Source organism: Ranitomeya variabilis, chromosome 4, assembly GCF_051348905.1.
Source record: "Ranitomeya variabilis isolate aRanVar5 chromosome 4, aRanVar5.hap1, whole genome shotgun sequence".
Lineage (NCBI taxonomy): Eukaryota > Metazoa > Chordata > Amphibia > Anura > Dendrobatidae > Ranitomeya > Ranitomeya variabilis.
Window position 1 is genome coordinate 739,511,802 of NC_135235.1, and position 26,971 is coordinate 739,538,772.

General features: G+C 42.8%; 3 protein-coding genes across 3 annotated transcripts in view; 1 reads left to right on the top strand and 2 right to left on the bottom strand.

Annotated features, from left to right (window-relative positions):
- The window catches only part of LOC143767994 (uncharacterized), a 688,384-nt gene that overhangs the window by 633,088 nt on the left and 28,325 nt on the right, over positions 1–26,971 (bottom strand). The gene's annotated exons all lie outside the window — the stretch shown is intronic.
- Positions 1–26,971, top strand: part of LOC143768031 (oocyte zinc finger protein XlCOF8.4-like) — a 408,467-nt gene that overhangs the window by 178,597 nt on the left and 202,899 nt on the right. The window lies entirely within an intron of this gene.
- LOC143768003 (uncharacterized) lies at positions 297–26,158 on the bottom strand. The gene is made up of 7 exons (XM_077256623.1): positions 25,925–26,158; positions 12,888–13,037; positions 12,579–12,758; positions 12,372–12,495; positions 12,191–12,288; positions 11,903–11,993; positions 297–3,086 (listed from the first exon to the last, which is right to left on the bottom strand). Exons 2-7 carry the CDS (start codon positions 12,957–12,959, stop codon positions 1,540–1,542), a joined length of 2,112 nt encoding a protein of 703 aa, XP_077112738.1. The 5' UTR covers positions 12,960–13,037; positions 25,925–26,158; the 3' UTR covers positions 297–1,539.

Consider the following 26,971-nt stretch of genomic DNA (forward strand, 5'->3'; position numbering starts at 1 on the left):
GTGTCAAGTAGATAAAGGGAAAGTATAGGATTTAGCCCAATAGAGAAGATAGGAAAAAGTTAGGCTTCTTTCACACTAGCGTTGGCACAGGGCCGTCGCTATGCGTCAGCCTGACGTGCCGATTCGTGTTGTGAAAGTAATGCCCGACGTGGACATCGGAAGCAGTCTTACGACGCTTCCGCTGCCCCATTGTAATGTCCGGGGAGGAGGGGGCGGAGTTTTGGCCGAGCATGCGCAGTCGAAAATGGCAGACACGACACGCAAAAAAAGTTACGTGTAACTTTTTTTGTGCCGACGGTCCGCCAAAACACGACCCAGGAGGGTCATGAAGAGATTTGTGGATCTTTGGTAATATATAGAAAACTGGTGTAATAGGGTGACTGTTGGTAAGGAAAGTTACCGTTTTTTATGGTTAAATATAATTTTATTAAAGAGAAGAGAATTTTACAAGAAAAACAGTAGTTGAAAACTACGTCAATGATCAAAGTACTTTTTCTTATAACATACAATTCGAGAAGAGTAACACAAAAAAAACACTCTTTCACAAACCTTGCATAAATCTTACATAAAAGAGAAAGAAAAAAAAAATTAGAGGGAGTAAACCCTCTAGAATGACTACGGTATCTTTAACATATAAGCAATAACTCCTTGCCCCCACAACAGGCGAGGACTTTCATTAACGTGAATAAAATAAAGCATACCTAAAATCAGTTCGCCCATGTCCCCTAGAGCGAGACATGCACGCAAATAGTATCATTATAAAAGTAACTGATAAATCATGGTACAGACCTATCACACCGAGCTGGTGGAAGGTGAACAGCTCACCCAGGGGGGAGATAGAAAGAAGAGGAAATAGAGGGGGGAGCCCAAGTAGGCGGGGCTCAAGAAAAGAAATATAAAATGAGAACACGAAAAGAAAGGAAGAGTAGCATAGTAATCGACTGTAGAATAGACAGGTGTATTCAGGTAAACAGGTCAGGGAAACGAGCCTCCCACCATAGAAGTTTAGTGGAGGGAGATTGGGTTTGAAGGGAACAGAGGGTGGGAATCTCGCCACGCTGTAAGATATCACCAACCCGTATGTCATCCTCGTATTTCCATCCCATGAAGGCTTTCCTGTGAATGCCCGGAAGAAATGCTGGGTTGCAAAAAATAGGTGTAAGAAGGCTGGCCCCAGGAGGAGCGGACCCCTTCACACCACTGCAGTGCCATGCCCTCATAACCACTGAGGTTAGGAAGGAATATCTCCCCCGTTGAAGAGCATATTGCTTTGGGATCCACTGAAGATAATGAAGAGGCAAATCGGACCATTCTTGTTCCAACTCTACCCATTTTTTAAATTTAATTTTATATTTCTAGTCCAAGAGGCAAACTAATATGGCCGCCCTGCAATAGTTTCTGAGGTTGGGTAGACCCACCCCACCAAACTGGCGTGGCCTAGATAAAACCTTGTAACTCACCCTCGGTGTGGAAAGTTACCGTTTTTTGATCAATTATGTGCCATGTAAGATATGTATCCAGCACGGCGCTGGATCATATTTATTTTGCATGAGGACTACTACTGGTTATGAGTTTCTTCTTAATGTGAGTTTTCTGATGTGCGATAAGATTTGATTTCTCTGTAAAACATTTCCCACATTCGGAACATGAAAAAGGCTTCTCTCCTGTGTGGGTTCTCTGGTGGTTATCAAGATGCGATTTACAGTTAAAACATTTCTCACATTCTGAACATGAAAAAGACTTCTCCCCAGTATGAGTTCTCTGATGTGCGTTAAGATTGGATTTATCTGTAAAACATTTCCCACACTCAGAACATGAAAAAAGCTTCTCCCCAGTGTGACTTCTCTGATGTGCGATAAGATTGGGTTTACTTGTAAAACTTTTCCCACATTCTGAACATGAAAATGGCTTCTCCCCTGTGTGAGTTCTGTGATGTGTAACTAGAGTTGATTTCTCTGTAAAACATTTCCCACATTCTGAACATGAAAATGGCTTCTCCCCTGTGTGAGTTCTCTGATGTATAAGAAGAGTTGATTTCCTTGCAAAATATTTCCCACATTCTGAACATGAAAATGACTTTTCCCCTGTGTGAGTTCTCTGATGCGTAACTAGAGTTGATTTCTCTGTAAAACATTTCCCACATTCTGAACATGAAAAGGGCTTCTCCCCTTTGTGGGCTCTCTGGTGTTTATAAAGATGTTCTTTCCGGTTAAAACATTTCTCACATTCTGAACATGAAAAAGGCTTTTCCTGTCTGTGGGTTCTCTGGTGGCTATCAAGATTTGTTTTCCATTTAAAACATTTCCCACATTCTGAACATGGAAAAGGCTTCTCCCCTGTGTGGGTTCTTTGGTGTATAACAACATGTGATTTCTGCTTAAAACGTTTCCCACATTCTAAACATGAAAAAGGCTTATCTCCTGTGTGAATTCTCAGATGTTTGATCAGGCTTGATTTATCTCTAAAACATTTCCCACATTCTGAACATGAAAAAGGCTTTTCCTCTGTGTGAGTTCTTTGATGTCTGATAAAACTTGATTTCCTTGTAAAAGGTTTCCCACATTCTGAACATGAATATAAATGTTTTTTTTCTCCTGTGTGAGTTCGCCGATGTGTAACAAGAGTTGATTTCCTTGTAAAACATTTCCCACATTCTGAACATGGAAATGCCTTCTCACCCGTGTAAATTCTCTGGTGACTAACAAGATTTGATTTCCAGTTAAAACATTTCCCACACTTGGAACAAGAAAATCTATTCTTTCCTGTGTGAACTTTTTTATGTTTAAAAAAAGTCTTTTTGAGGGGAAAAGTATTTCCACATTCCGAACATGAAAATCGCTCCTTTTCTTGAGGTGCAATTTGTTTTTTAATGATTATTTCGCAATTTTGATTTTCCTTAATAGTCAGTAATGAATCAGAAGACAGAATCTGTTTCAATGGATCAGATGGTAGATCTTTGCTGAGAAGGGATGATGATATATCTGGAGTAATGGCATTCACTTCAATAGTATCCTGTGGGATTTCAAGATCATCTGATTTAAAAGTTGAAGATGTCAGCTGTCCCTCTGATCTCCTGGTGCAGTCATCTGCCAAGAAAAAAAACAATTATTTTTTAATAAAATATCCTTGAAATTTATCATTTTTTAAAATGTCTACTTAAACTATCTGTAAAAATGGCAAGTTATGGAAAAATATATAATTATTCACCAAGACAAAGACAGTTCAAGGTCTAATAGAAAACTTCATAGGATGAACCAGTGTCACGGGAAATCTAGGTGGACAAGAGCTATTAACCCAGGCCCCTGTGATTTCCCTCAACTCTGGGAAACCCTGTCTGACCCTCTCCCAGAGTTTACACTGATGGTGTGCATGTCTGGGCCTCCATCCTCACCCTGTCTCCTGTTTCAACCCTAGGCTGAAACCTCAACCCACCACCCAGTGAAGAGACCACACACCAATACCCACAGTTAGCACAGACAAGGATAAAGGAAAATATGCACCATGCCGCAGTCACACAGGAATACACTATAAATGCACAGGGCAAAATAAATACAAATAAAGGAAGGAGAAAATATGACTAAGGGAAATACACCACCAGATACGAAAATCCTTCTCCTAGACCACCACTCCAGACCGAGATAACCAAGCACCAGACAGAAGCTATAATCGGCGACGCCCAATGTTCAGAAGGACTATTTAAAGGCAGTGGGCGTGACCCAGCTTCCAACCCGAACACCAGCTAAATTAACCCCGAACCAGCTAGATAAAATCTAGCCGACGCCACTGAACACATAGTGGACAAAAGCGGAATTACCGCTGTTTGTCGAACGCCCTAGTATGAACAGCGTCCGACATGACAACCAGTGGAGTGTGGTGTTCCACTGTTCGTTCATTCTGTCTCCAAAATATGTAATAAAAAGCCACCAATGTTATGATGGCCAAAATAATACCAATACAAATGTCTACTCCTCTCACAAAAAACAAGCCCCCACTCAGGTCCATCATATGTCAACAGAAAAACAGAGGTTTACACATTATTAGGTGTTTAAAGGCTCTAGAAAAGCAACATGGCTTTGTCATGGAATCCCACCGTGCTGCCACCAATGTCACAGATCCCACCACTATGTCACGGTTCACGGGGAAGACCTTTATCATCCCCACCACTCACACCAATTTGTCACGAACCGGGGTTGTTTGGTTGCCCCTGGTTCCTTCTGAAAGGGATTTATCTATATCCCACTTCCGATTTGGAATTTGCAGCTCTCTGGCGCCCCCCTTACCCTCAGATCAGTCAGGGTACTGCACCTAAGGTAATTAGTAGCCAGAAAGGCTGCCTGCTATGTACTGGCAATTGGGCATGCTGCAGCAAGGGCAATATAACTACTCCCACTCAGGCAGGAACAATAATTATCAACGCCGCCGTCGCTACAAAGCCTCCCAAATGCACAGAACAAAGTATTCTGCCACCAGCTCCGATCTCCTAAGGTTTAATGTGTTCGGGGCCAACTCAAATCAGTAGTGTAACTAACTTCAGAGGACGAGACAGTTCATTTAGAGCATGGAGAGACAAGTTAATAAATTATACATTTTACTCCAAAAAAAAGAAAAAAAAAGGTAGGCAGTGTTTACAAAAGTATATACAAAGATATTATAAAGACAAATCATGTGTACAATACACTTACAAAGAAAATGGGATTAAAATTGAAAAGAACACTTACAGGTCGTTCAGATCATTTCATCTCCTGTTTGCCCAAGTGCTCATCAGATACATCAAGATGCATGTCGCATCTGTATAGCAGCTGGACCCCGGACAAAAGACACAAACTCCTGCTTCACACAGTTATTCCTAGCCCAAAACCCAGGCACTCACCCTGTGGTGACATCACTTAGAATATGAAAAATATTTTTCCGCATATCTGGCTGTAGGAACCTCGTATAAGAAATTCACCAGGATCACGAGGTGTACCATGTCGGGGCGATTCTTTTAAGTGTAAACATGGAGCAATTACCTGAACCGCTTATGAAGAAACCCAAAGTTTGCACTCATTGTGTTTAGCTTCAAGCGCTTTCAGTGAGTGAGATCTATTGATGGGCATTCGGAATATATAATTCTTATATCCCCAGCCCGGATCAGTGCCCCTATATATCACGTTAATAGAACAAAGAAGTGCATGGTTCCTATACCAGTTTTGGCTGGTATTGGTTGGGAGGAGAAAATGAGTAGTTTTCACAGAGTCTGGCATTTGCAGCTAAGCCATAAAACTTTAGTGATTCTAGTGAGGGTTTTGAATTACACACATAGGCAGCAGGCAGAGTGAGAAGGGGGGGGGGGGGTCGGAAAGGCCCACAGCGTGCCTAAAACCATGAAACTTTCTGAAACTAAACTCACAATATGACAATTTTTACATTATCGTGACACCTTCCCCTTTTGGAAGTACCAAAAAGAACAAGGAAGACATGCACATACGCAGTGATCAACAGAGAAAATTAACAAATTGTATTTATCCAATGTCATTTCACTACACACAATAAATTTTAAAAACATTTAAAACCACCAAACAAAGATTATGCCCAAGAAGAGAAATATGGGAAAAAGGGGTAGGGAGCATGGATCCTGTCCAACATATTATAACATAAGTGATATGGTACCCAATATCATAATAAATAGATTCAATTTATACCGTACAAAAATTATATGACAATCCTAATATCACAGATTGGTAACCAATATATGTACAGAAGGTGCAAAGTGCACTCTCTGTAACAGCCTATGAAAATAGAAAAAAGATTTCCTAAATGCAGAGAATAAGCAGTGCCCCCCAAAAAACGAGACATTTTAGCAATGGTTGCAATCAGATGAGTGAGCTAAACAATTTTCTAAAGATGCAAGATTTACAATAAACACTAAGAAGGCTGTCACACACATGAATTATGGACCCAATGTGCCACGAACCGGGCTTACCCAAGAGTGGCGTGGCTAAGTGGTTGCCTTGTTTTCACTAGAGGTCCTGATAGTGGAGTTAGACTTGCACTGCAAGTTGCTGCCAGGTACCACTGCTGGGCAGTACCCGATACTGCAGTAGCTGATCCCAACGGTCAGGATCGCAGTCACGGACACAGACTAAGAGTCAGTGATAGCACAGGATTCAGATACTGGTAGAGCAGATATCAGAGCTGGTATGGATTCTGGATCATCAGAAAGGACGGATACTGATCCTGGTTCAGACAGTGCGGATTCTGGAACACTAGCCAGGACTGACACCGATGCTAGTTTAGACAACACAGGTTTCAGAAACAGGTTCTGGTTCAGACAAGGCTTTCAAGAATGGGTCCAGGTTCAGACAACACGGGTTTCAGGAATGGGTTCTGATTTGGACAACATGGATTTCAGGAACAGTTTCAAGTTCTGACAATACAGGACTCAAGGACAGGGACCTGGCAACATACTAGTTGCACAAACACACTAAGTAGGTAAACTACAGGGGTTGTTCTGGCACCTACCTACTGGGGATGGTGCCTTATATATCTGATTCCTCCCAGCCATTGGCTGGAGGATTTCTGAACTGCGTGCTGCCCCCCCCAAAATGAGGAGTGCATACACTAGGTGCAGCGCCAGGAGACATGTGCAGCATGCGCAGGCCCAGAAAAGCAGAAAGCCACAGCAGGGAACAAACACAAGCGGTTGGGGCACTGAGTATGTCCGTGTCCCTGCCAGGAGATGGGAGACCACGCAGTGAATGGCATTCTAGTACCCCCTCTTTATGCCCCCTTTTATTTTAAGTCCGCAAGGAATCTCCGCAGAAGTGTGGCATGCATATTCTTCTTGAATTCCCATGAACTCTCTTCAGTGCAATGTTCTCTCAATTCCACTAGTAAAATGGTTTCACCTCTCACATTCTTCAAGGACAGGATGCTGCTTACCACCAAGACATCCTTAGAGCAGACTGAAGCAGGTGTAGTATCAGGATTATTGAATTGCAAGGTGTCTCCTTACCCAGCATGACAAGCCACTATGTTGGAAGGATCGAAGACAAGTTGTGGTTCTTCCTCCTGGTCTGTGGATAGAAAAGACCTGAAAAGCACATCAGCCTTGACGTTATGGTCAGCCGGCCAATTGAGAATTGAAGAGACCCTCTCTGGGTCCATTTTCAAACCAGTCGCCATGAGCATACATCCTCGAGGCGATGAGGATCAAGGGAGCAGGTCTATGGAACAATCGCCGGGTCTGTGTGGAGGTAACGTCTCCGCTTCCTTCTCATCGGTGAAGTCAGCGCTCAACCAAGGACCAGACACTTCTTGTGAATTGACTGTTCCCAACGAAGGACCTCACTGGATCTCCAGTATAAAATGGGCTCATGAGTTCATAGCGAAGGTAGAGAAGTGGATGAAATAGACCAGAAAGCACATAGAAAGCGATCTTCTCCATATGCAACATTCCTACCTGGAGTTCTACTTGACAAGTAACTACTTGAATGACTTCGGATACAGCCTTTTCTTTGACGGATGACACCATCAAAGAAGTCTGGAGGTGATGAATAGGAATCTGATACGAAACTACCACATACTGCTGCAAGAAATTTCCCAAAGACTTGGAGTAGAGGTAGGCTGTGTCAATGAACTGGGAGCCTCCACATGATACAGATACAGTCAGATTCAACGGTGGAGAGGTATTACTCTCACATAGGGAAGCCTCTCCTACAGGTCTTAGGATTTGGGGGTTTTCAGACTTCCCAGGACAAAAACTAATGAAATGTTCAGCGCTACCGCAGAACTAGCACAAACGCTTGGCACAACGGTGTTCCAGCTGCTGCTCTAACATCATCAAACTGCACAGGTTCAGAGAAGATAGCTGTTTTAGAAGGCTGGGGAACTAGCAGTCTCTGAAAGGACAAAGCCAGACAACAGTTTCCTCTCACACGTCACCTCTCTGGTCTGTTACTGGAGCCGGAGGTCAATCCAGATTGCCAGGGATATCAGATCATCTATAGTAGCAGGAATGTCTCAACCAGCTAATTGTTCCTTATTCCTTCTGAACAAACTCTCCTAGAAGGCAGCTTCCAAAGCTTCATTGTTCCAAACAAGTTAGAAAGACAAGGAGCGGAACTATACAGCATAGTGGCCATTCAGACAGAACTCCCTCATGCAGTCTGAGAAGGGAAGCTGCAGCAGAAGATACACGGCCAGGCTCATTGAAGACCTTACAGATGGCCACCAGGAAGGCCTGCAGATCCAATGTCACAGGGTCCCCTCTCTTCCACAAGAGGTAGAGCCACGCCAGGGCCTTTCCTGCTAGGTGGAACATTAGGAATCCCACTTTAGTACGATCAGAGGGAAACCGATGGGAAAATAGTTAATAGTGCAGCTTACACTGGTTTAGAAACCCACGGCACTTCTCAGTATTCTAGTCGTAACATGGCAGAGGAGACTAGGATTAGCTCCAAGTGCATAAGTCACGGCCATAGATGCTGCTCTTTGGAAACCCTGACGTCATCTACTCCTTCTCAAACGGGTATTCATTGTCCGCTGATCTTGCTGGCAAACATCTTTGTATAACTCCGAGTGAGAAGAGGAATTGGGATTACTTAGAATACTGCAACAGCCTCCTCTATGGCCTCCCCACTAACTCTCTTGCACCACTCCAGTCTGTCCTCAACTCTGCTGCCTGGCTAATCCACTTCTCTCCTCGCTACTCCCCTGCTTGTCCCCTCTGCAAATCCCTCCACTGGCTCCCAATTCCCCAACGAATCCAGTTCAAACTACTAACACTGATCTACAAAGCCATCCACAACCTGTCCCCTCCCTATATCTCTGAACTAATCTCCCAATATCTTCCCTCACGTAATCTTCGATCCTCCCAAGACCTCCTACTCTCCTCCACACTTATTCGTTCCTCACACAACCGCCTCCAAGATTTCTCCTGAATATCCCCCATCCTCTCGTATTCCACGCCTCAAAACATCTGATTATCCACCACCCTCGGATTCTTCAGATGGAACCTGAAAACCCATCTCTTTAGGAAAGCCTACAGCCTGCAATAACCATTTGGCTGCCTCACCAACCACCCGAGCTTCCGCCTCACCACCACCATAGCTGCTGCACCCCTGACCTTCTGTCTCTTCCCCATTATCCTGTAGAATGTAAGTCCACAAGGACAGGGTCCTCTCCCCTCTGTACCAGTCTGTCATTGTAAATTTGTTTACTGTAAACTATATCTATAACTCTGTATGTAACCCCTTTCGCATATACAGCACCATGGAATTAATGGTGCTATATAAATGAATAATAATAATAATAATAATAATAATAATAATAATAATAATAATAATAATTGGGATTAACAGGGTCCATGTCCTGAACAAAATCATGGACCCACTGTGCCACGAGCAGAATTTACCCAGGAGGCGCACGGCTAAGCAGCTACCTGGTTTTCACTAGCGCTCCTAATGGTGGAGTTAGGCTTGTACTGCAGGTAGCCGCCAGGTATCAATATTAGATACAATAAATTGGCCTGCACTCTGTCCAAATGTAAGGTGCTGGTGGAATGGGCCCTTGAGACCCTAAGTCCAAATTAAGAGAATTCACCGCACACTCTATCCGTAAGGTGATGTAAAAAAGGAAATTTATTTATGTGGTCACACACAATATTCGTAGAGAAGAGAAAAACGTATGAACGACTATTCGACCGATCTCCGGTCTTACTCAATATGTCACCTCATGCTGAGAAATGCTCGAGTGGTCCTGTGAAGTGGACTTTATGGGCTGTGCTCCAGCGCTTTACCCCTTAAACAGTGTGCTTAGGCTGCATCTGCTCTCTGCTGCTGGTGTGCACCAGTAATTTTCTAACTTGTCAGCATATTCTACGTACGCTGTCATTTGGCTTTGTAGTCTACAGATTTGGGCAGGTAACGGTCAGAGTCTATTAATCTCAGGATGTAAGTTCCATAGAAAAAGGCTTTCAATTTCCAAAAGTCATTTGAACAGTTTTGGGTGGAGGCAGTAGCTCAGCTACTGGCAAGTGGGGGCAGAGGGGGCCATCGCCCCGGGCTCTGAGGGGGCCCACCCGGAGCTATGCTACTGTACCTGCACACGCTGATACAATTACATTCTGCGGCAGAGCAGGGAGAATCTATTTCCCTGCTCTGCCGCCCGGCTGCTATGCGACCCCTGAGCAGGCGGTGGGGGGCCCGATGCCAGCAGTGGGACCCCCGCTCTTCATCGCAGGTTCAGCTGTGTCGGCTAGATTCTGATACAGCTGACTGCATTGATGAGAGAAGGAGCTGACAGGGGGTTGCGATGACGTCACCACTCGACATCTGCAGTCCGGAGACGTGCAGGCTCTCAGAGCAGCGGAGGAACCAGGAGGCTGAGAGGTGAGTATTGGATTTATTTTTATGGGGGTGCAACATGTTATAGAGTCTGCCTATGGGGGGTGTATTATACTGTAGGGGCTGCAATATAGTATATTGCACACCATCCATAGGCAGCCTGTATAGTATATTGCACCCCCATCCATAGGAAGCCTGTATAGTATATTGCATTCCCATAGGCATGGGGGTGCAATTACAGTATACAGGCTGCCTATCGGGTGCATTATACTATACAGGTTGCCTATGGGTGTGCAATATACTATACAGGCTGCCTATGGGGTGCATTATACTATACTGGCTGATTACAGGGATGCATTATTCTATACAGGCAGTCTATGGAGCTGCATTACACTATAGAGGCTGTCTATGGGGGTGCATTACATTAGGGACTGCATTATACTATAGTGGCTTCCTACGGGTTTGAATTATATTAGGGGTTGCATTACACTATAGAGGCTTCCTATTGGGGTGCATTATATTAGGGGCTGTATTACACTATAGAGGCTGCCTATGGGGGTGCATTATATTAGGGGCTGCATTATACTATAAAGTCTGCCTATGGGGAGTGCATTTATATAAAATGGAGGCCTATGGGGAGTGCATTACACTATATTGAGGATTGTCTGGTGCGTTATACTATATGGAGGCTATCTAGGGGGCCATCATACAGTGTTGAGATAAGTGTTAGAGCTATCAAACAGTTTGGGGGATACTAAGAGATCAGTATATATATGTAGTGAGGGGGCATTAGACTGTATAAGAGCATCATATTGTGTAGAGGGGAGCTTTAAAGGGGGGAGACTCGGGACATTATTAAATGTAAAGTGGGCACTGTTTTCTAGGGCACTTGCACCCGGCATTACTATATTATAGAGGGTTGCTTTAGAATTTAGAGGGCACAGAACCACACAAAAGGTGCAGTAATAGGGACACATATGGAAGCAGCGCCTCAGCATTGGGGTATCGGCAGGATGAGGAGTTTGTGCAGGTTGGCAATAGTCCCATTGGGGACAGTGCTGAAAATATGAGACATGAAATGTATTTGTGATGTAATCTTTGCAACCGAGTCCTGGCTGGAAGTAGCTGTCATGTCGGTCTGGGTCAGATGGAAAAATGAACGATTCATTAGAAAGAATGTCAGCAGTAAGTCACCATCTATAACTGTGCGGTGATCTCTTATATGTCCTGTTGGACTGGTATCGACCAATGACCATATGGCGGTAATATCAGTGCTGGTCTTTATATAGAGATTACTTTCAGCAACAGCACGGTCATCTGCTGAGTTTCTCCTCCACTATTAGGGTGCGCCACCCAGCTGTAATCAAGGTTACCTGCTTAGGGGCCCACTCAGAAGCTTCCCTCCCCCCGAACCAAAACCCTAGCTACGCCGCAAGGTGGAGGAGAATGTTGTGGTCTAGAGGCAAGATGGTGATCCCATGATTGTGATACGGCCACACTACACCACTGATAAAGCAGCCACAGCTGGTGACTGATAGGAATCTGTGACTACTCTGCATTTAGTGGTCACTACTCACCTGGGTGGTTATCTGTAGGAATCTCCTCTTTACACCACTCATCACCCCTCACATATGTCTCTGTAGTATTAATATGGGTCAGATCTTCACCCTGAAACAAAGATTGTAAAAGTCACAGACAGATGAGAAATCACATCTATGATCAGCTCTAATCCTGCCATCTCCACCGTTCTCATTACACAAGTATAAAACATATAATACTGGGGGACAAAACAAGACTGAGCACAAGACCTTCACAGCCGTCTACACATCATAGGGGAGATCTCATGACACCTTCTCTCCATCTACCTGATGATCCTGAGGAACATAGAGATCTTCTTGTTTACAGTCCTGTGGAAGAAGAGGATGAGGACATCTCTCTAGTGTTGTCCTTTTACTGGATAGATCTGGAGGAAACACATACAGGGACTGAATTCATTCTTTACATACAGATAATTATAGGCCGTGTGTATTTAGTCCTGTCTATTACCTGGTGATGTGAGGGGCTGAGGAACCTCCATCATGATTTCCTTGTACAGATCTTTGTGTCGTTCTAAATACTCCCACTCCTCCATGGAGAAATAGACAGCGACATCCTGACACCTTATAGGAACCTGACACATACAATGATACCGTCATCCCCCCGATCCCTTCATAGCGTTACTGTATAATGTCCCAGCATTCCCAGCAGTGTCACCTCTCCAGTCAGCAGCTCAATCATCTTGTAGGTGAGTTCTAGGATCTTCTGGTCATTGATGTCCTCATTTATCAGGGGGTGAGGTGGAGGCCTTGTGATTGGGCTCGGGGGTCTTCCCCATCCCTCAGACACAGGGTCCTGACAGCGCTCACTAGCGGTCTTCCTCACTACCGTGTAATCCTGGTTATGGAGAGACACATTAATAAATCTCACTACAGACATTTCCAGAGTCCTCACCTCTCCAGTTCTGTCCATCTGTTATTCCCATAGATAAGAATGATGTAATGTGACGTCATCAGAATCTCTCACCTCTCCAGTAAGCCGGAAGAGGATCTCTAGGGTGAGGTGTAATATCCTCTCCGCCATCTTGTCTCTGTCCATATCAATCTTTGATGGATAAATCAGGAAAGTTCTCTTATTTAGAAGATCTTCACTGAGAGGATCCGATATTGTAGAGACCTGAATGAGAAGAAGAGCCGATGTAATATCATAAAAATCCTGTGTAATAATACAATTACTGGAGATAATAAGGGAAACATTAGTTTTATTATTTTACAGTATTTAGTTTCCTTCTTTACATCTCCTAATAAAACCTATATATTTAGGCCACAGACAACAAGCAGTTTCTCCCTCGGAGTCGGCAGCTGAATACGTTCCTCATAGACTCATCTTCCATAACGCTAATTCTCGCCTCATTTACCGACACTGGAATCGGCATTAGCAATACTGCAGGAGATATTCATTACATGTGACAGGAGAAATAACTCCTTCATGATGAGGACGACATCTTCATCTTCTACTAGGGCTCTAGGAACATATTTGGCCACCAACGATGGAGGAGGTGGATGGTTTTTTGACAGAGGTTCAGCTTCCTAGACTTTCTGCAGTTGATCAGGGTCTTCTTGAAGAGCTGTTTAATTTGGAGGAGCATGACGCCGCACTGGCCTCTATGCCCAGCGTCGGACTGGGGTGTCTGGGGCCCACCAGAGGAATGGACTCTAGGGGCCCACCCTACAGCTATATGCAAATATGTGTCATTATAGTGGAGCATCGGCTGTAAAACACTGGCGGCTGCTGCACATCTACCGTGTGCCCCAATAACTGGGGTGTATAATTACGGTAGTTTACATTAGAAACTGCACCGATCGGAAGAATGGGGAAGTTTTATCCCTGAAAGGACACTTTTATCACTATTTTAAAATGCAGCGGCAGGTGGGATGTCTGACCGCAGCTCCATTCATTCTCTTTGGGGCTTCCCAAAAAAAAAAAAACCTGCCCCATGTCTTTCATTCTGCCCCGTGTCTCCAATCATGCCCCGTATCTACATTCTGCCCATGCTTCCAGTCCTGCCCCAGTGTGTCCAGCATATTACCCCTAGTGTGTCCAGCATATTACCCCCAGTGTGTCCAGCAACCTGCCCCAGTATGTCCAGCATATTGCCCCAGTGTCCAGCAATCTGCCCCAGTATGTCAAGCATATTGCCCCAGTGTGTCCAGTATTGCCCCCGGACAGTGTGTCCAGCAATCTGCCCCAGTGTGTCCGGCAATCTGCCCCAGTGTGTCCAGCATATTACCCCCAGTGTGTCCAGCATATTACCCCCAGTGTGTCCAGCATATTACCCCCAGTATGTCCAGCATTGCCCCCAGACAGTGTCCAGCAATCTGCCCCAGTATGTCCAGCATTGCCCCCAGACAGTGTGTCCAGCAATCTTCCCCAGTGTGTCCAGCATATTACCCCTAGTGTGTCCAGCAACCTGCCCCAGTATGTCCAGCATATTACCCCAGTGTCCAGCAATCTGCCCCAGTATGTCCAGCATATTACCCCAGTGTCCAGCAATCTGCCCCAGTATGTCAAGCATATTGCCCCAGTGTGTCCAGTATTGCCCCCGGACAGTGTGTCCAGCAATCTGCCCCAGTGTGTCCGGCAATCTGCCCCAGTGTGTCCAGCATATTACCCCCAGTGTGTCCAGCATATTACCCCCAGTGTGTCCAGCATATTACCCCCAGTGTGTCCAGCATATTACCCCCAGTGTGTCCAGCATATTGCCCCAGTATATCCAGCAATCTGCCCCAGTATGTCCAGCATTGCCCCCAGACAGTGTGTCCAGCAATCTTCCCCAGTTTGTCCAGCATATTGCCCCAGTGTGTCCAGATTTTCCCCCAGACAGTGTGTCCAGCAATCTGCCCCAGTATGTCCAGCATTGCCCCCAGTGTGTCCAACATATTACCCCCAGGTTGTCCAGCAATCTGCCCCAATGTGTCCAGCATATTACCCCCAGTGTGTCCAGCAATCTGCCCTAGTGTGTCCAGCATATTGCCCCCAGTGTGTCCAGCATTGCCCCCAGTGTGTCCAGCATTGCCCCCAGTGTGTCCAGCATTGTCCCCAGTGTGTCCAGCATTGCCCCCAGTGTGTCCAGCAATCTTCAGAACAAACTTGAGTGAATGGCACCAGGACGCACAATACCATAATGGAGCTGATGTATGGTGAGTGCCGCTTTTTTTCTATTCTCGGCTCTGTGTTTGTGTCCAGCAATCTGCCCCGTGTCCAGCAATCTGCCCCAGTATGTCCAGCACTGCCCCCAGTGTGTCCAACAATCTGCCCCAGTGTCCAGCATTGCCCCAGTGTGTCCAGCATTACCCCCAGATAGTGTGTCCAGCAATCTGTCCCAGTGTGTCCAGCATTGCCCCAGTGTGTCCAGCATATTACCACCAGTCTGTCTGAGTCAGACAAAAAAAAAAAAGTAAAATCCTCACCTCTCCCGTTCCCAGCGCAGGTCCGGTGCACTCAGCGTCTCTCCGGCTCTGCAACGCTCAGGACAGAGAGGCTGAGCACGCAGTGATGACGTCATCGCACCCTCTGCCCTGAGACGTCGCAGAGTCAGAGGGCGCTGAAGACGCTGAAGCTGCCGCAGGAACCAGGAGAGGTGAGTATTAGAAGGGGGGCTCAATGCCAGCGCTGGCATGGGGGGGGGGCCCTGGTCGTGGCGACACCCAAAGATTTAAAGGGCCCGCGTCTTTTTTTTTTTCTTCCTCCTCCTCCTCTCTGGGTCAGTTCCCACCGGGCATTTCACCGGTATCCCGGTGGGCCAGTCCGAAGCTGTCTATGCCTAATGATAAAGCCCCAGGGGTGGATTCTGGGGGAGGTGTATAAAAAATATAAAGTGGTATTGCTTTTCGCTTTGTTGGAGGTGTATGGTGCTGGTCTGGTGGAGGAGGAGTTGCCGCGGTCCATGCGTGAGGCAATAATTGTAGTGATACCAAAACAGGGTAAGGATCCGGCTTCTTATCGTCCAATCTCGTTATTAACCAAATTTGGCCAAAATGTTGGCCAATCATCTTAACAAGGTGATAACGACACTAATACACCAGGATTAGTCCGGTTTTATGCCCAATAGTTCTGCCGCATGTAATCTTAGACGATTATTTCTTAATATGCAGGTAAAGGCAGACAATATGGGTCGGAGGGTTGTGGTGTCCTTAGACGCCGCTAAGGCATTTGATAGTGTGGAGTGGCGGTATTTGTGGGTGGTCATGAAGGCTATGGGTTTTGGTGAGAGATTTATAAGATGGGTGCAATTATTATATGCGTCTCCAAGAGCCAGGATATGCAGCATCAATAGTATAAAGATAGAACGTATAATAATAATAATATAAAATCATGAGATTCTCACCTTCCGGTGTCCCTGGCAGTCTTCCCGCTCCTCGCAATGCTCCGGTCCCAATAATGCCTAGCGGCAATGACCTCAGATGACGTAGCGGTCTCGCGAGACTGCTATGTCATCACAGGTCATTGTCGCAAAGCATCACTGGAAACGGAAGTGTAAAATCCAATAATAATATATATAATCACTTACATATGGATAATTACATGAAATCAAATAAAGAACCAAGGGTATAGGGAAAGTGTATGATACAGTTTCTGAAGGTCTTGTCATTGACCATCTGTCCTCTGCATGTCAAAAGCTAGAGGGTGTTTGTGAAGCCCAACCTATATTTGGATGTCTAGCGTTATTTCTAGCCGGTAAACAAGTGTAACTAAGCAACCTAACATGAGGTAATGCATAGAATGATAAGGAATATTCTGGAATCTACTTTTATGGTATAGACCATTGGCATGGAACTGGGTTACCTTATATGGATATTATGTAGGAGAAAATAGAAACCCATGAAAGTCTATGGGACGGATTTGTATATAAACCGTCTCTTCTCAGCATATGTTAGAGTCCTCATACCTTGAGACTCTCTACATGGACGAACACATCATCACACAAGACCATATGTAAGATCAATGCTTGCTTTCATTTTCTTTTAAATCTAATACTTAAGATTTGTGTGCAATGAACTTATAATTTACTTTTTCTTCATTTTTGTAATCACTCTTTTTGAATGGACATTAAATGAGTTCTGTTTTATCCAAACAATTCTATTTTTGCTTTTCTTCCCAATCCTCACTAAGATACATTTTTTTCTAACATTTTGGCGAGCCTTAGCCAGATCTGATTTTTTGTCTTTTCTGTGAGGAATTTCAGCCTTTTCAGGGGGGAGGTTGCTAAAACACCTGTTTTGAGTTGTTAAAAGGCACAGAAATTCTACTATATCGTGTTACAAAAGTCAGACTGAACCTACACACAGAAGTGAGGATACGTGATACAAGTCCCATATACGGAGCTCTGAAGGATCCATAAAGACAGAGGATCTTCCATTGACTATTGGACCAATCCAGGAGGAAAAGAATTTCCATAGGTAAGAGAAATGGAGTTTATCCATGAATACTCTAAGAAGAGTAATATACAGTTTCAGTTTGTTCATAGCCATACAAATGCACAATTATGGTCTAGTCTGTATAACCAATGTGAAGCAGAGAATCTTAAAATTGATAAGAGGTTTTTTTCTGTAAAAAAGTTACAAAGGAAGCTGCAGAATGTAATGCACATGGTCCGAGTGTACAATAATTTAGTTTTTGATAAAACTGAAACACAGACACAAATATGTACTATTACACAAGACATTGATCATACTGACATACAAGGTGTCACACAAGAAGCTGATGGAGATTACTTTGACTGTCCAAATTGTTTGATATTGTCTGAACATATTGAACAATTGGAAGATCAAATTGATACCAGAACAGAATTATTGTCCAAATTGAGACAAGATATTAAAAAAGCTTCTGTTGTTACACGATCAAAAGACCAAGAAGACAATGCTGCCGCATCATTTATACCTGACACACAAGAATTAGATGAATCGGTAGATTTACATGCAGAAGAATTGCAACGGAAAAAATTCCATGACAGAGCTGCACGCATTAATCTAAAAATACACGATCAGTTAATGAAAATTGCAAAAGACATTCCAAAATTCAATGACAAGATGGATGCCTTTTACAATGCAGACATTTTTGAATCAAACACAGACAAATACAATCTTAATGATGAACAGAAAAACAAGATTTTCAAAGTATGGTTACCCTCACATATGGGAAGAAGGTTACAGACCACACCCAGATTAAATGAGAATCATGAATTGACACATAGTACAAGAGAGGACAGACTTAGGCAATTAAATTCTTACATCACAGGAGAGGCCACTCCGAATGCTGAAATTTTGGAACAATTAAAAACTAATATTAATGAGGATCCATTTGTATTTTTGGTAAAATTTGAGCAGGCCTATAGAATGGTGATGGAAATTGGGCCTAATCAGGAACCAACATCCATGATCAGATTTTTTGTGAAAAAGTTCAAATATTTGGATCCTGCCTCAGAACAAATGGCTAGTACTCAGCCATCATTGCAAGAAGCAACAGTTTTTATCGACAGAGTAAGGAGATCCATGAAGCAAAATCAGGTGAAGGCTAAAATAGCAGTAATTCATGAAAAAGAGGATAGTCAGCTGAAACCTAGACCCACAGTAACATTCAAGAGCAGAGATTACGTAGAAGAAAGAGGTAAAAATACTACACAAAGAAACAATATCCATTGTTATTTCTGTGGTATACCTGGACACTTAAAGTGGCAATGCAGAAAATTCTTGAGAGCAGAATCAGAGACAGGTACACAAGGGACAGGTAATCTTGGAAGGGAAAATGGTCTCATGCCAAAATTATCCACCAGACCTTCTGCACCTCCATTACAGTCTAATGCCCCCACTCACACTGACAACAGACAAACGCAGTCTCCATATGCACCATTAATCAGACTGATCCGAGAGATGACAGTTAAGGAGACTGAGTCCAGAAATAGAATGCCGAGTGCTCTCAAAAAGGACACTGGACTTCTTCCATCTCCTTCATCCTTCTGACAATCACAGACAATTCCAACACCTCATCCACTGGAACTTGTGACTCAAGTTACATTAGATGAATGTGGAAGACCATTTGTCAAGGTAAATCTAGCAGGACAGAATGTTGTATTTCTCATTGATACAGGAGCTCAGTTAAGCGTCACAAATCTTGATCTGAAGCTACAACCAGATTCACCAGTTTGTACAATTGTTGGTTTTAGTGGAAAAGGTGGAACTAGAGCAACCTTAGTTACTGATGTGATATTGGAAATACCTAGTTCTTTCAAAACAGGAATTGACATTTGGTATTGTCGTGACTCTGAAAATATACTTGGCACGGATTTTATGCAGAAATTTGGATGGGTTGTTGATCTAGGAAATCAGGTGATCTGGAAGGATTCTAATGGTTGTAAACCTGTAGTCATTGATCCTAGTGATTATAGCCATGTTGGAAGTATTTGCTTAAATGATGTTGTGTCAACAGATCATCTGTGGCCTGAAACTGGTGGTGATGAGGTATTGACAGAAATTGTACAGCTTTTTCCTTCTCTTTGGGCTCAGTTCAGGAATGAAGTAGGGATCATGAAAGATGTAATTGTAAATGTCGAGGGGCGTGATCCCCCACCTCAGCGTCAGTATAAATTGCCTCCAGAATCCATTGAGTCTATGTCAAAGATCATACAGGAGTTGTTAAAACAAGGTGTCATCCGAAAGGCTAATTCTGTAAGTAACAATCCTTTGTGGTGTGTTTTGAAATCTGATGGTTCTTATCGGATGATATTGGATCTGCGGATGTTTAATAAACATACTCCCAATGTAGCACCCATTGTTGCAGATACTCATGACATGATGGCAAGGTTGAATGCAAAGGCAAAATACTTTTCTGTACTAGACATCAGTAATGGTTTTTTCAGTATACCTCTTGAAAAGAGTTGTCAGTACAAGTTTGCTTTTACTTTCTTGGATGAGCAATACCTGTTTTGCAGGTTACCTCAGGGAGCTCATTTGTCACCGAGCATCTTTCATCAGGCATTGGCAAAGGTATTGTCTAAATTTTCAAGGCCGGACTGTATTTTACAGTATGTGGATGATATTTTGCTATCCACAGAAGATAAGGAGTCACATGTTTCACTTCTGAAAGAGTTGTTTGAGCTGCTGCATGATGCAGGGTTGAAATTGAACACAAAAAAGGTCAAATTGCTGCAGACTGAGGTCAGATTCTTAGGGGTATTGTTGAGCCCAGGTAAAAGACAACCATTGCAGGAATGGATCGATGCAATTGCTTCTTTGCCAGTTCCAACATCACACAAGGCAGTACGACATTTTTGGGGTCTTATAAATTTTTCAAGGGAGTTCATTGAGAATTTTGCAGACAAAGCCAGGCCTTTGTATGATCTTTTAAAAAATGAAAACAGTGAGTATTTTGGTCCTTGGGGTGATGAACAACAAACCTCATTTGAACAATTGAAAATGAATTTACAAACTGCACCTGCTTTGTCCACAGTAGATCCTACGGCTCCATTTGCTTTGCAAGTGCACACATCAGAGACTTCTGTGTCTGCTGTGCTGCTACAGTTGCAAGGAGAAGAGTGGAGAATTTTGGGCTATTTTTCTAAGCTTCTCTCACCTGTTGAAGAGGGTTTGAGACATGTGCAAGACACCTGGTAGGTGTATACTTTGCAGTCAAAGCAACTGAACACATTGTTGGGTTCAACAAAATTACTTTGCAAACTCCTCATTCTACACTAAAACTTCTCTTTGAGAATAATATCCCAGGTGTGTCACATCAGAGATTTGCTCATTGGTTATTGTCATTGTCTCCCAAACAAATTGAGGTAGATTACAAAGCCAAATATGTTCTTCCTCAGTTGATGCAATATGAAGGACAAACTCATGATTGTTTGCAGTCTTTTCAGGATCCATGTCCATCGCTTTTCAGACGGAAGGCAGAGGCAACAGATGAACCAATTTTTGTTGATGGTTCCAGATTTTATGCAGATGGACATTACTATGCAGGATATTCCATTTTTTATCCTAAAAGAGAACAGGTAGTAAAACACAAATTACCAAGTCATTTTTCAGCTCAAAGGGCAGAACTAGAAGCAGTAAAAATGGTGCTACAGCTGAACGAAGCTGATGATCAGTGTCCCATTGTAATCTACAGTGATAGCTCCTATGTTGTTAGATCACTGACAGATTATTTGCCAGTTTGGGAAAAAAGAGGCTATGTAGATTCTTCAAATAAGACTCTTGTACATAGTGACACACTGAAAACAATTTTCAAAATAGCATCAAAAACCCCTAATGGTTTTGCTATTGTCAAAGTACCAGCCCATAAAAACTGATGATGAATTATCTGTAGGAAATGCTACTGCAGATAGGTTAGCCAAAGAGGCAGCCCTGACAGGAGAAGAAGTGTTTCAACCAGAGACTATTGAGCTTTTAGCAGTTCAAAGAACGGACACGCATATCCCTTCTTTTGCGGAAGAACAGGAGAAAGACACATCTCTTGTTGCTTCCCGGGTTGATCCAAAACCTCCCTTTGTTTGTGAAAACGGGGTTTTGTGTCATGACTTAAACGGGGAGTTGCGTCCTGTTGTACCAAAACATCTACAGGCTGAGTTCACAAAATATAATCATGAAAGTTTGGGTCATTTGGGCCAACAGAAATTGTTAGACATTCTCAGAGAGAAATTTTACTGGGAAAAGATGGAAGAGACAGTACAAAGTATTGTCCAATCATGTCTCATTTGTGCCCAAATTAATCCAAGACCAAAAGGACAGAAACCGCCACTACTCCGAACCGCACCTGCAGATGGTCCATGGTCTACATTACAAATCGACTACATTGGTCCGTTACCATCAGGTAAAAATGGTCTCAGGTATGCATTGGTTGTGGTAGATGTTTTTTCCAAATGGGTTGAAATTTTACCTGTCAGAAAAGATGATGCTTTGTCTACAGCTAGAGCATTAGTTAATCATGTCTTTTGTACTTGGGGGATCCCAAAAATGATCTCCTCTGATCGAGGAAGTCACTTTACAGGAAAAATCATGCAAGCCGTTTGTACTATTCTAGGGGTACAACAACAGTTCCATGTACCTTACCATCCACAGTCTGCTGGTATTGTGGAAAGGATGAATAGGACAATAAAATCCAGAATTGCCAAGATGCTATTGGACAAAGGCAATACTTAGGTTGATGCCGTACCTTTTGTATTGTTGAGTGTGAGAGGAACAACTTCTTCCACAACTCAGTTCACTCCTTTTGAACTAATGACAGGAAGAAAAATGCCATTGATTTTTCCACATGAACCATTTTTGTCTACATCTCAAAAAGATGCTGTTGCAAGGTCCAAATGGTTGCAATTGTTGCAGGAAAATTTGAAAACAATTCTTCCTCATGCTGCATCAAGAATGCAGAGAATGGAGCCACCATATGAGTCTAAATTCAAAAAAGGGGCTCAGGTGATGATCAAAACTTTCAGGAAGAATGGACCTTGGGAAAGTAACTGGGAAGGTCCCTTTGATATCATTGAAACCATGGGACAAGTTATGATTCTTGTGCAACGAGCATCAAACGTGGTTAAAAATACCCGCAGGCAACAAAGAGTGTGGGTACATGTTGATCAATGCAAATTGTATATTGCAAAATAATGATACTGCATTTCTTTTAGGAAGAAATGAATTCCAATAAGAGCTGGAATACGGAACACCATGACCTTGATGGAAGGGATTCAACACCAATCCTTCGAGAAAAGACGACAGTTCCCAGGAAAAGTTACTATCTGATGGGAATCGCATTTCTGCTGCTATGTACTATTTCAACTGTGATCTACGCAGAAGACATCTTACATCGTGAAACAGACACTAGTGAAGTGAATGAACCTTTCAGAAGAACTCTACATTCGAGGAAACCAAGAGGATCAAGTTTACAAAACCTTAAAGATGAAGACATACCGGACAATTCAGTAGATATTACTGGAAACATCTGCATGGGTTATGGGGTGAAATGCTGTATTGAGCTACACTTCATACACAAACTGACATAATATTACATGCTACCACAGGACCTAAGGCTGGGTTTATACAGTTACAAGGAGATTCAATGTCAATCACATCTCATTAATATGGAAATGGGAATAGAACAATGGTTTGGGAAAAGAACTCCAACACAAGTTAGAAGTAAGAGGGGAGTGTTGGAAGGAATTTTGGGGGGATTAGGTACAGTAGGAAGTCTAATTAACACTATGGACATACATACACTTAAATCAGATTTGGAAAATATTGGGTATATCGGAGGTAAAGGAGTAAAGATTCAGAAAAGTTTGAATCAAGTTCTTGAGAAAATGGTTTTGACTACTGCTTCTGTATTGGGGTCTTCTGTCTCACATCTACAAGATGCTACTTTAGCATTAATAGAAAGTGAACAGGAATCTCAAGTGGCCAAAACATGTCTAGAAATTCAGATTGAATATTCCACCAATCTAAAAATGATTGCACAAGCCTTACAAAGTGGAATTACTCCTTTAGGACTAATGAGAAATTTGCCTACAGAATATAGTTTTGCATTAAATCATACAGATTTGTGGGTAAATAAGTGGTTAGGATGTGACCAGGATATTTGTGTAGGAACATCACTGATTCCAGTGTCGGGAAGAGAAGAAACCTTAGTTCCTATAACGGTTCTGGGAATTCCTGTTAGTCACACACAATTGCTATATTATCAATTACAGTACACAGATTTTGCATTTGACGGAACAAACACTGAACAATTAGACATTTCTTCATGTTTAAATTTTGTTTCTAAGGTAATGTGTCTCCCTGGACAGGATAAAGTCATTTATCATTCATGTTTCAATAATCATACCTCATGTCATGCCAGAGTTGAGAATGTACACACGATCCATGACTTGGTGACACCAGTAAGCGCTAATAAGATTTGTTTCCAAGTTATGTCAGAGAAAGAATTTGTTTCTGCATACTTTTCATCTTGTGTACATGCTGAAAATCTGACAATAGGTTTATATTGTATCGAGGGAAATGTGAAAACTCTCTCAAAGAAGGAAGGAAGTATTAATATTACATTAATAGGTTCAAGAAACCTAAAAATCCTTCCAATACAGTTCAATTTGTCCCAAATAAATAATTTTCCTTGGAATATGTGGACAAATGAGATAAAGAAAGACAAGGGTTTGTTAAATTTGTTAACAAAACAATTAAAAGAAGCTGAAATTGTATTCAGACATGAGCAAGGTAATTTAAATGATATTGAACATGAATGGACAAGTATGTCAGGCTCATCTTGGTGGAAAAATTTAGGAAAATCAGTAACTAGTTGGTCACAGTCTTCAACGAAAATGGCAGTAGGAAATGTATTATCTAATCCGATTGTTATTATATTTATTATAGTTTTGCTGTGTATAATATATCAAATACTTATTATGTGTCAAATTAAGAACATTTATAAAAAGATAAAGACAGAAATGAAAAAGGAAGATGACATTTTAAGAGAAATGCTGAAAAGAAAAATATAATTCTCTAATCTAATTTTAGTTTTCAAAACTCAGGTGACATTCGAGACAGATGTTAATACAAGGTTTTCAGAATAAAGAATGAATGTGATACGAATGGTGAGAGAAAGATTTTAGGGTTAATTATGATATTCTCAAATCATAATCAGGGGGGAATGTAAAATCCAATAATAATATATATAATCACTTACATATGGATAATTACATGAAATCAAATAAAGAACCAAGGGTATAGGGAAAGTGTATGATACAGTTTCTGAAGGTCTTGTCATTGACCATCTGTCCTCTGCATGTCAAAAGCTAGAGGGTGTTTGTGAAGCCCAACCTATATTTGGATGTCTAGTGTTATTTCTAGCCGGTAAACAAGTGTAACTAAGCAACCTAACATGAGGTAATGCATAGAATGATAAGGAATATTCTGGAATCTACTTTTATGGTATAGACCATTGGCATGGAACTGGGTTACCTTATATGGATATTATGTAGGAGAAAATAGAAACCCATGAAAGTCTATGGGACGGATTTGTATATAAACCGTCTCTTCTCAGCATATGTTAGATACCTTGAGACTCTCTACATGGACGAACACATCATCACACAAGACCATATGTAAGATCAATGCTTGCTTTCATTTTCTTTTAAATCTAATACTTAAGATTTGTGTGCAATGAACTTATAATTTACTTTTTCTTCATTTTTGTAATCACTCTTTTTGAATGGACATTAAATGAGTTCTGTTTTATCCAAACAATTCTATTTTTGCTTTTCTTCCCAATCCTCACTAAGATACATTTTTTTCTAACAGGAAGCATCGCGAGGAGCGGGAAGACTGCGGGGGCCGCCGGAAGGTGAGAATATCACAATTTATTATTTTAATTCTTTTTTTTTTAAATAATTATATGGTTCCCAGGGCCTGGAGGAGAGTCTCCCCTCCTCCACCCTGGGTACAAACCGCACATGATACGCTTACTTTCCCCATGGTGGGCATAGCCACATGCAGAAAGTAAGCGGATCAATGCATTCCTATGTGTGCGGAACCCCCGCAATTCCGCACAAGAAATGAACATGCTGCGTTTTTTTTTTCGGAATGCGATTCCACGGCGGAAAAAAAAACTCAACATGTGCACAAAAATTGCGGATTGCATTCTAATAATAGGATGCTTAGTGGATGCGTTTTTTTCGCGGGTTTTATAGCAAAAAACTGAGAAAAAAAAGTGAAAAATCCTGAACGTGTGCACATAGCCCAAAACATGTTTCCTTGGTTCCCGTGTTTCTTATTTGGCTCATATCTATCAGTGCAGCGAGGAAAGGGGTGGATCTTATTTCTTTTTTTAATGTTTGGAGCATTATATGGGGCACGTTATACTGTATAGAGGACAATACTGTCAGGTTTCTGAGCTATTGTAGAATTTACAATAGATATCACTCATGTAATGTAAGAAGTGAAATCATTGGCATTGTACTATACTTATACTTCTTATCTGAGCATCATGAATTGTGGCACGTGTTAAAGGGGAGCACCGAGACTTACCTGGGGCCCGCAAAAACCTGGAGCCGGCCCTGACTGAAGGGGTTAATGTCCCCCACACTCAGTAACGAGGAATCTCCAGCACCGACCTCCACCCCCACTCCACAAAGAGAATAATGGAGCCTCCAGCACAGACCTCCACCCGCAGAGCCGCACTCCACATAGAGAATAATGGAGCCTCCAGCAAAGACCTCCACCTGTCCTGCAGAGCCACACTCCACATATACGGCTGCTCTGTGCGCACAGGACCTGTGATGATGTCACAGGAGGGGAGGAGTCAGGGGTCACATGATCAGGGGCCTCAGTGTATGCAGGACTCTGCTGTGCTGGTTGTCATGGTGCTGGATGAGGGGAAGTTTCTGTGTGGGGTCAGGAGGGGATAACAGTGTGGATGTAGCAGAGCCGTGTGTGTATGAGGTGTAAGGAGCGGAGCCGTATGTGCACTGACCCCTGTGTCTGTGGACCCCTTTGTGTACACTATACCCCCAGCTTCACTCACAGACAACCCCTGTGTACTCTGTATACACCCGTATCCCCCCAGCTTCGGTCACAGACCCCCCTGTGTTCTCTGTATACACCTATATACCCCAGCTTCGGTCACAGACCCTCCTGTGTACTCTGTATACACCTATATACCCCCAGCTTTGGTCACAGACACCCCTGTGTACTCTGTATACACCCATATACCCCCAGCTTCCGTTACAGACGCCTTTGTCTATGCTATATATTTAAGGGGGTGGATGGAAGCATGCCATCATACAGCCATTACTTAAAAAAAAACATCCCTCAACCAAAACTGTGCTGCTAATTATAGACCTGTCTCTAATCTTCCCTTCATCTCTAAACTCCTCGAACGCCTGGTCCACTCCCGTCTCATCCGCTATCTCTCAGATAATTCTCTTCTCGACCCTCTTCAATCTGGCTTCCGCTCTTTACACTCTACTGAAACTGCCCTCACTAAAGTCTCTAATGACCTACTAACAGCTAAATCTAATGGTCATTACTCCATGCTAATTCTCTTGGATCTCTCCGCAGCATTCGATACTGTGG

Bases quoted from the DNA above. Each gene is read 5' to 3' on its own strand.
- LOC143768003 (XM_077256623.1), bottom strand. From the start codon at position 12,959: ATGGACAGAGACAAGATGGCGGAGAGGATATTACACCTCACCCTAGAG. The intron at 12,289-12,371 runs GTAATAGACAGG...TGTTTCCTCCAG, and splicing joins TCAGCCCCTCACATCACCAG to ATCTATCCAGTAAAAGGACA. The intron at 3,087-11,902 runs GTGAGTAGTGAC...TTTTCTTGGCAG, and splicing joins TCCTACAGATAACCACCCAG to ATGACTGCACCAGGAGATCA.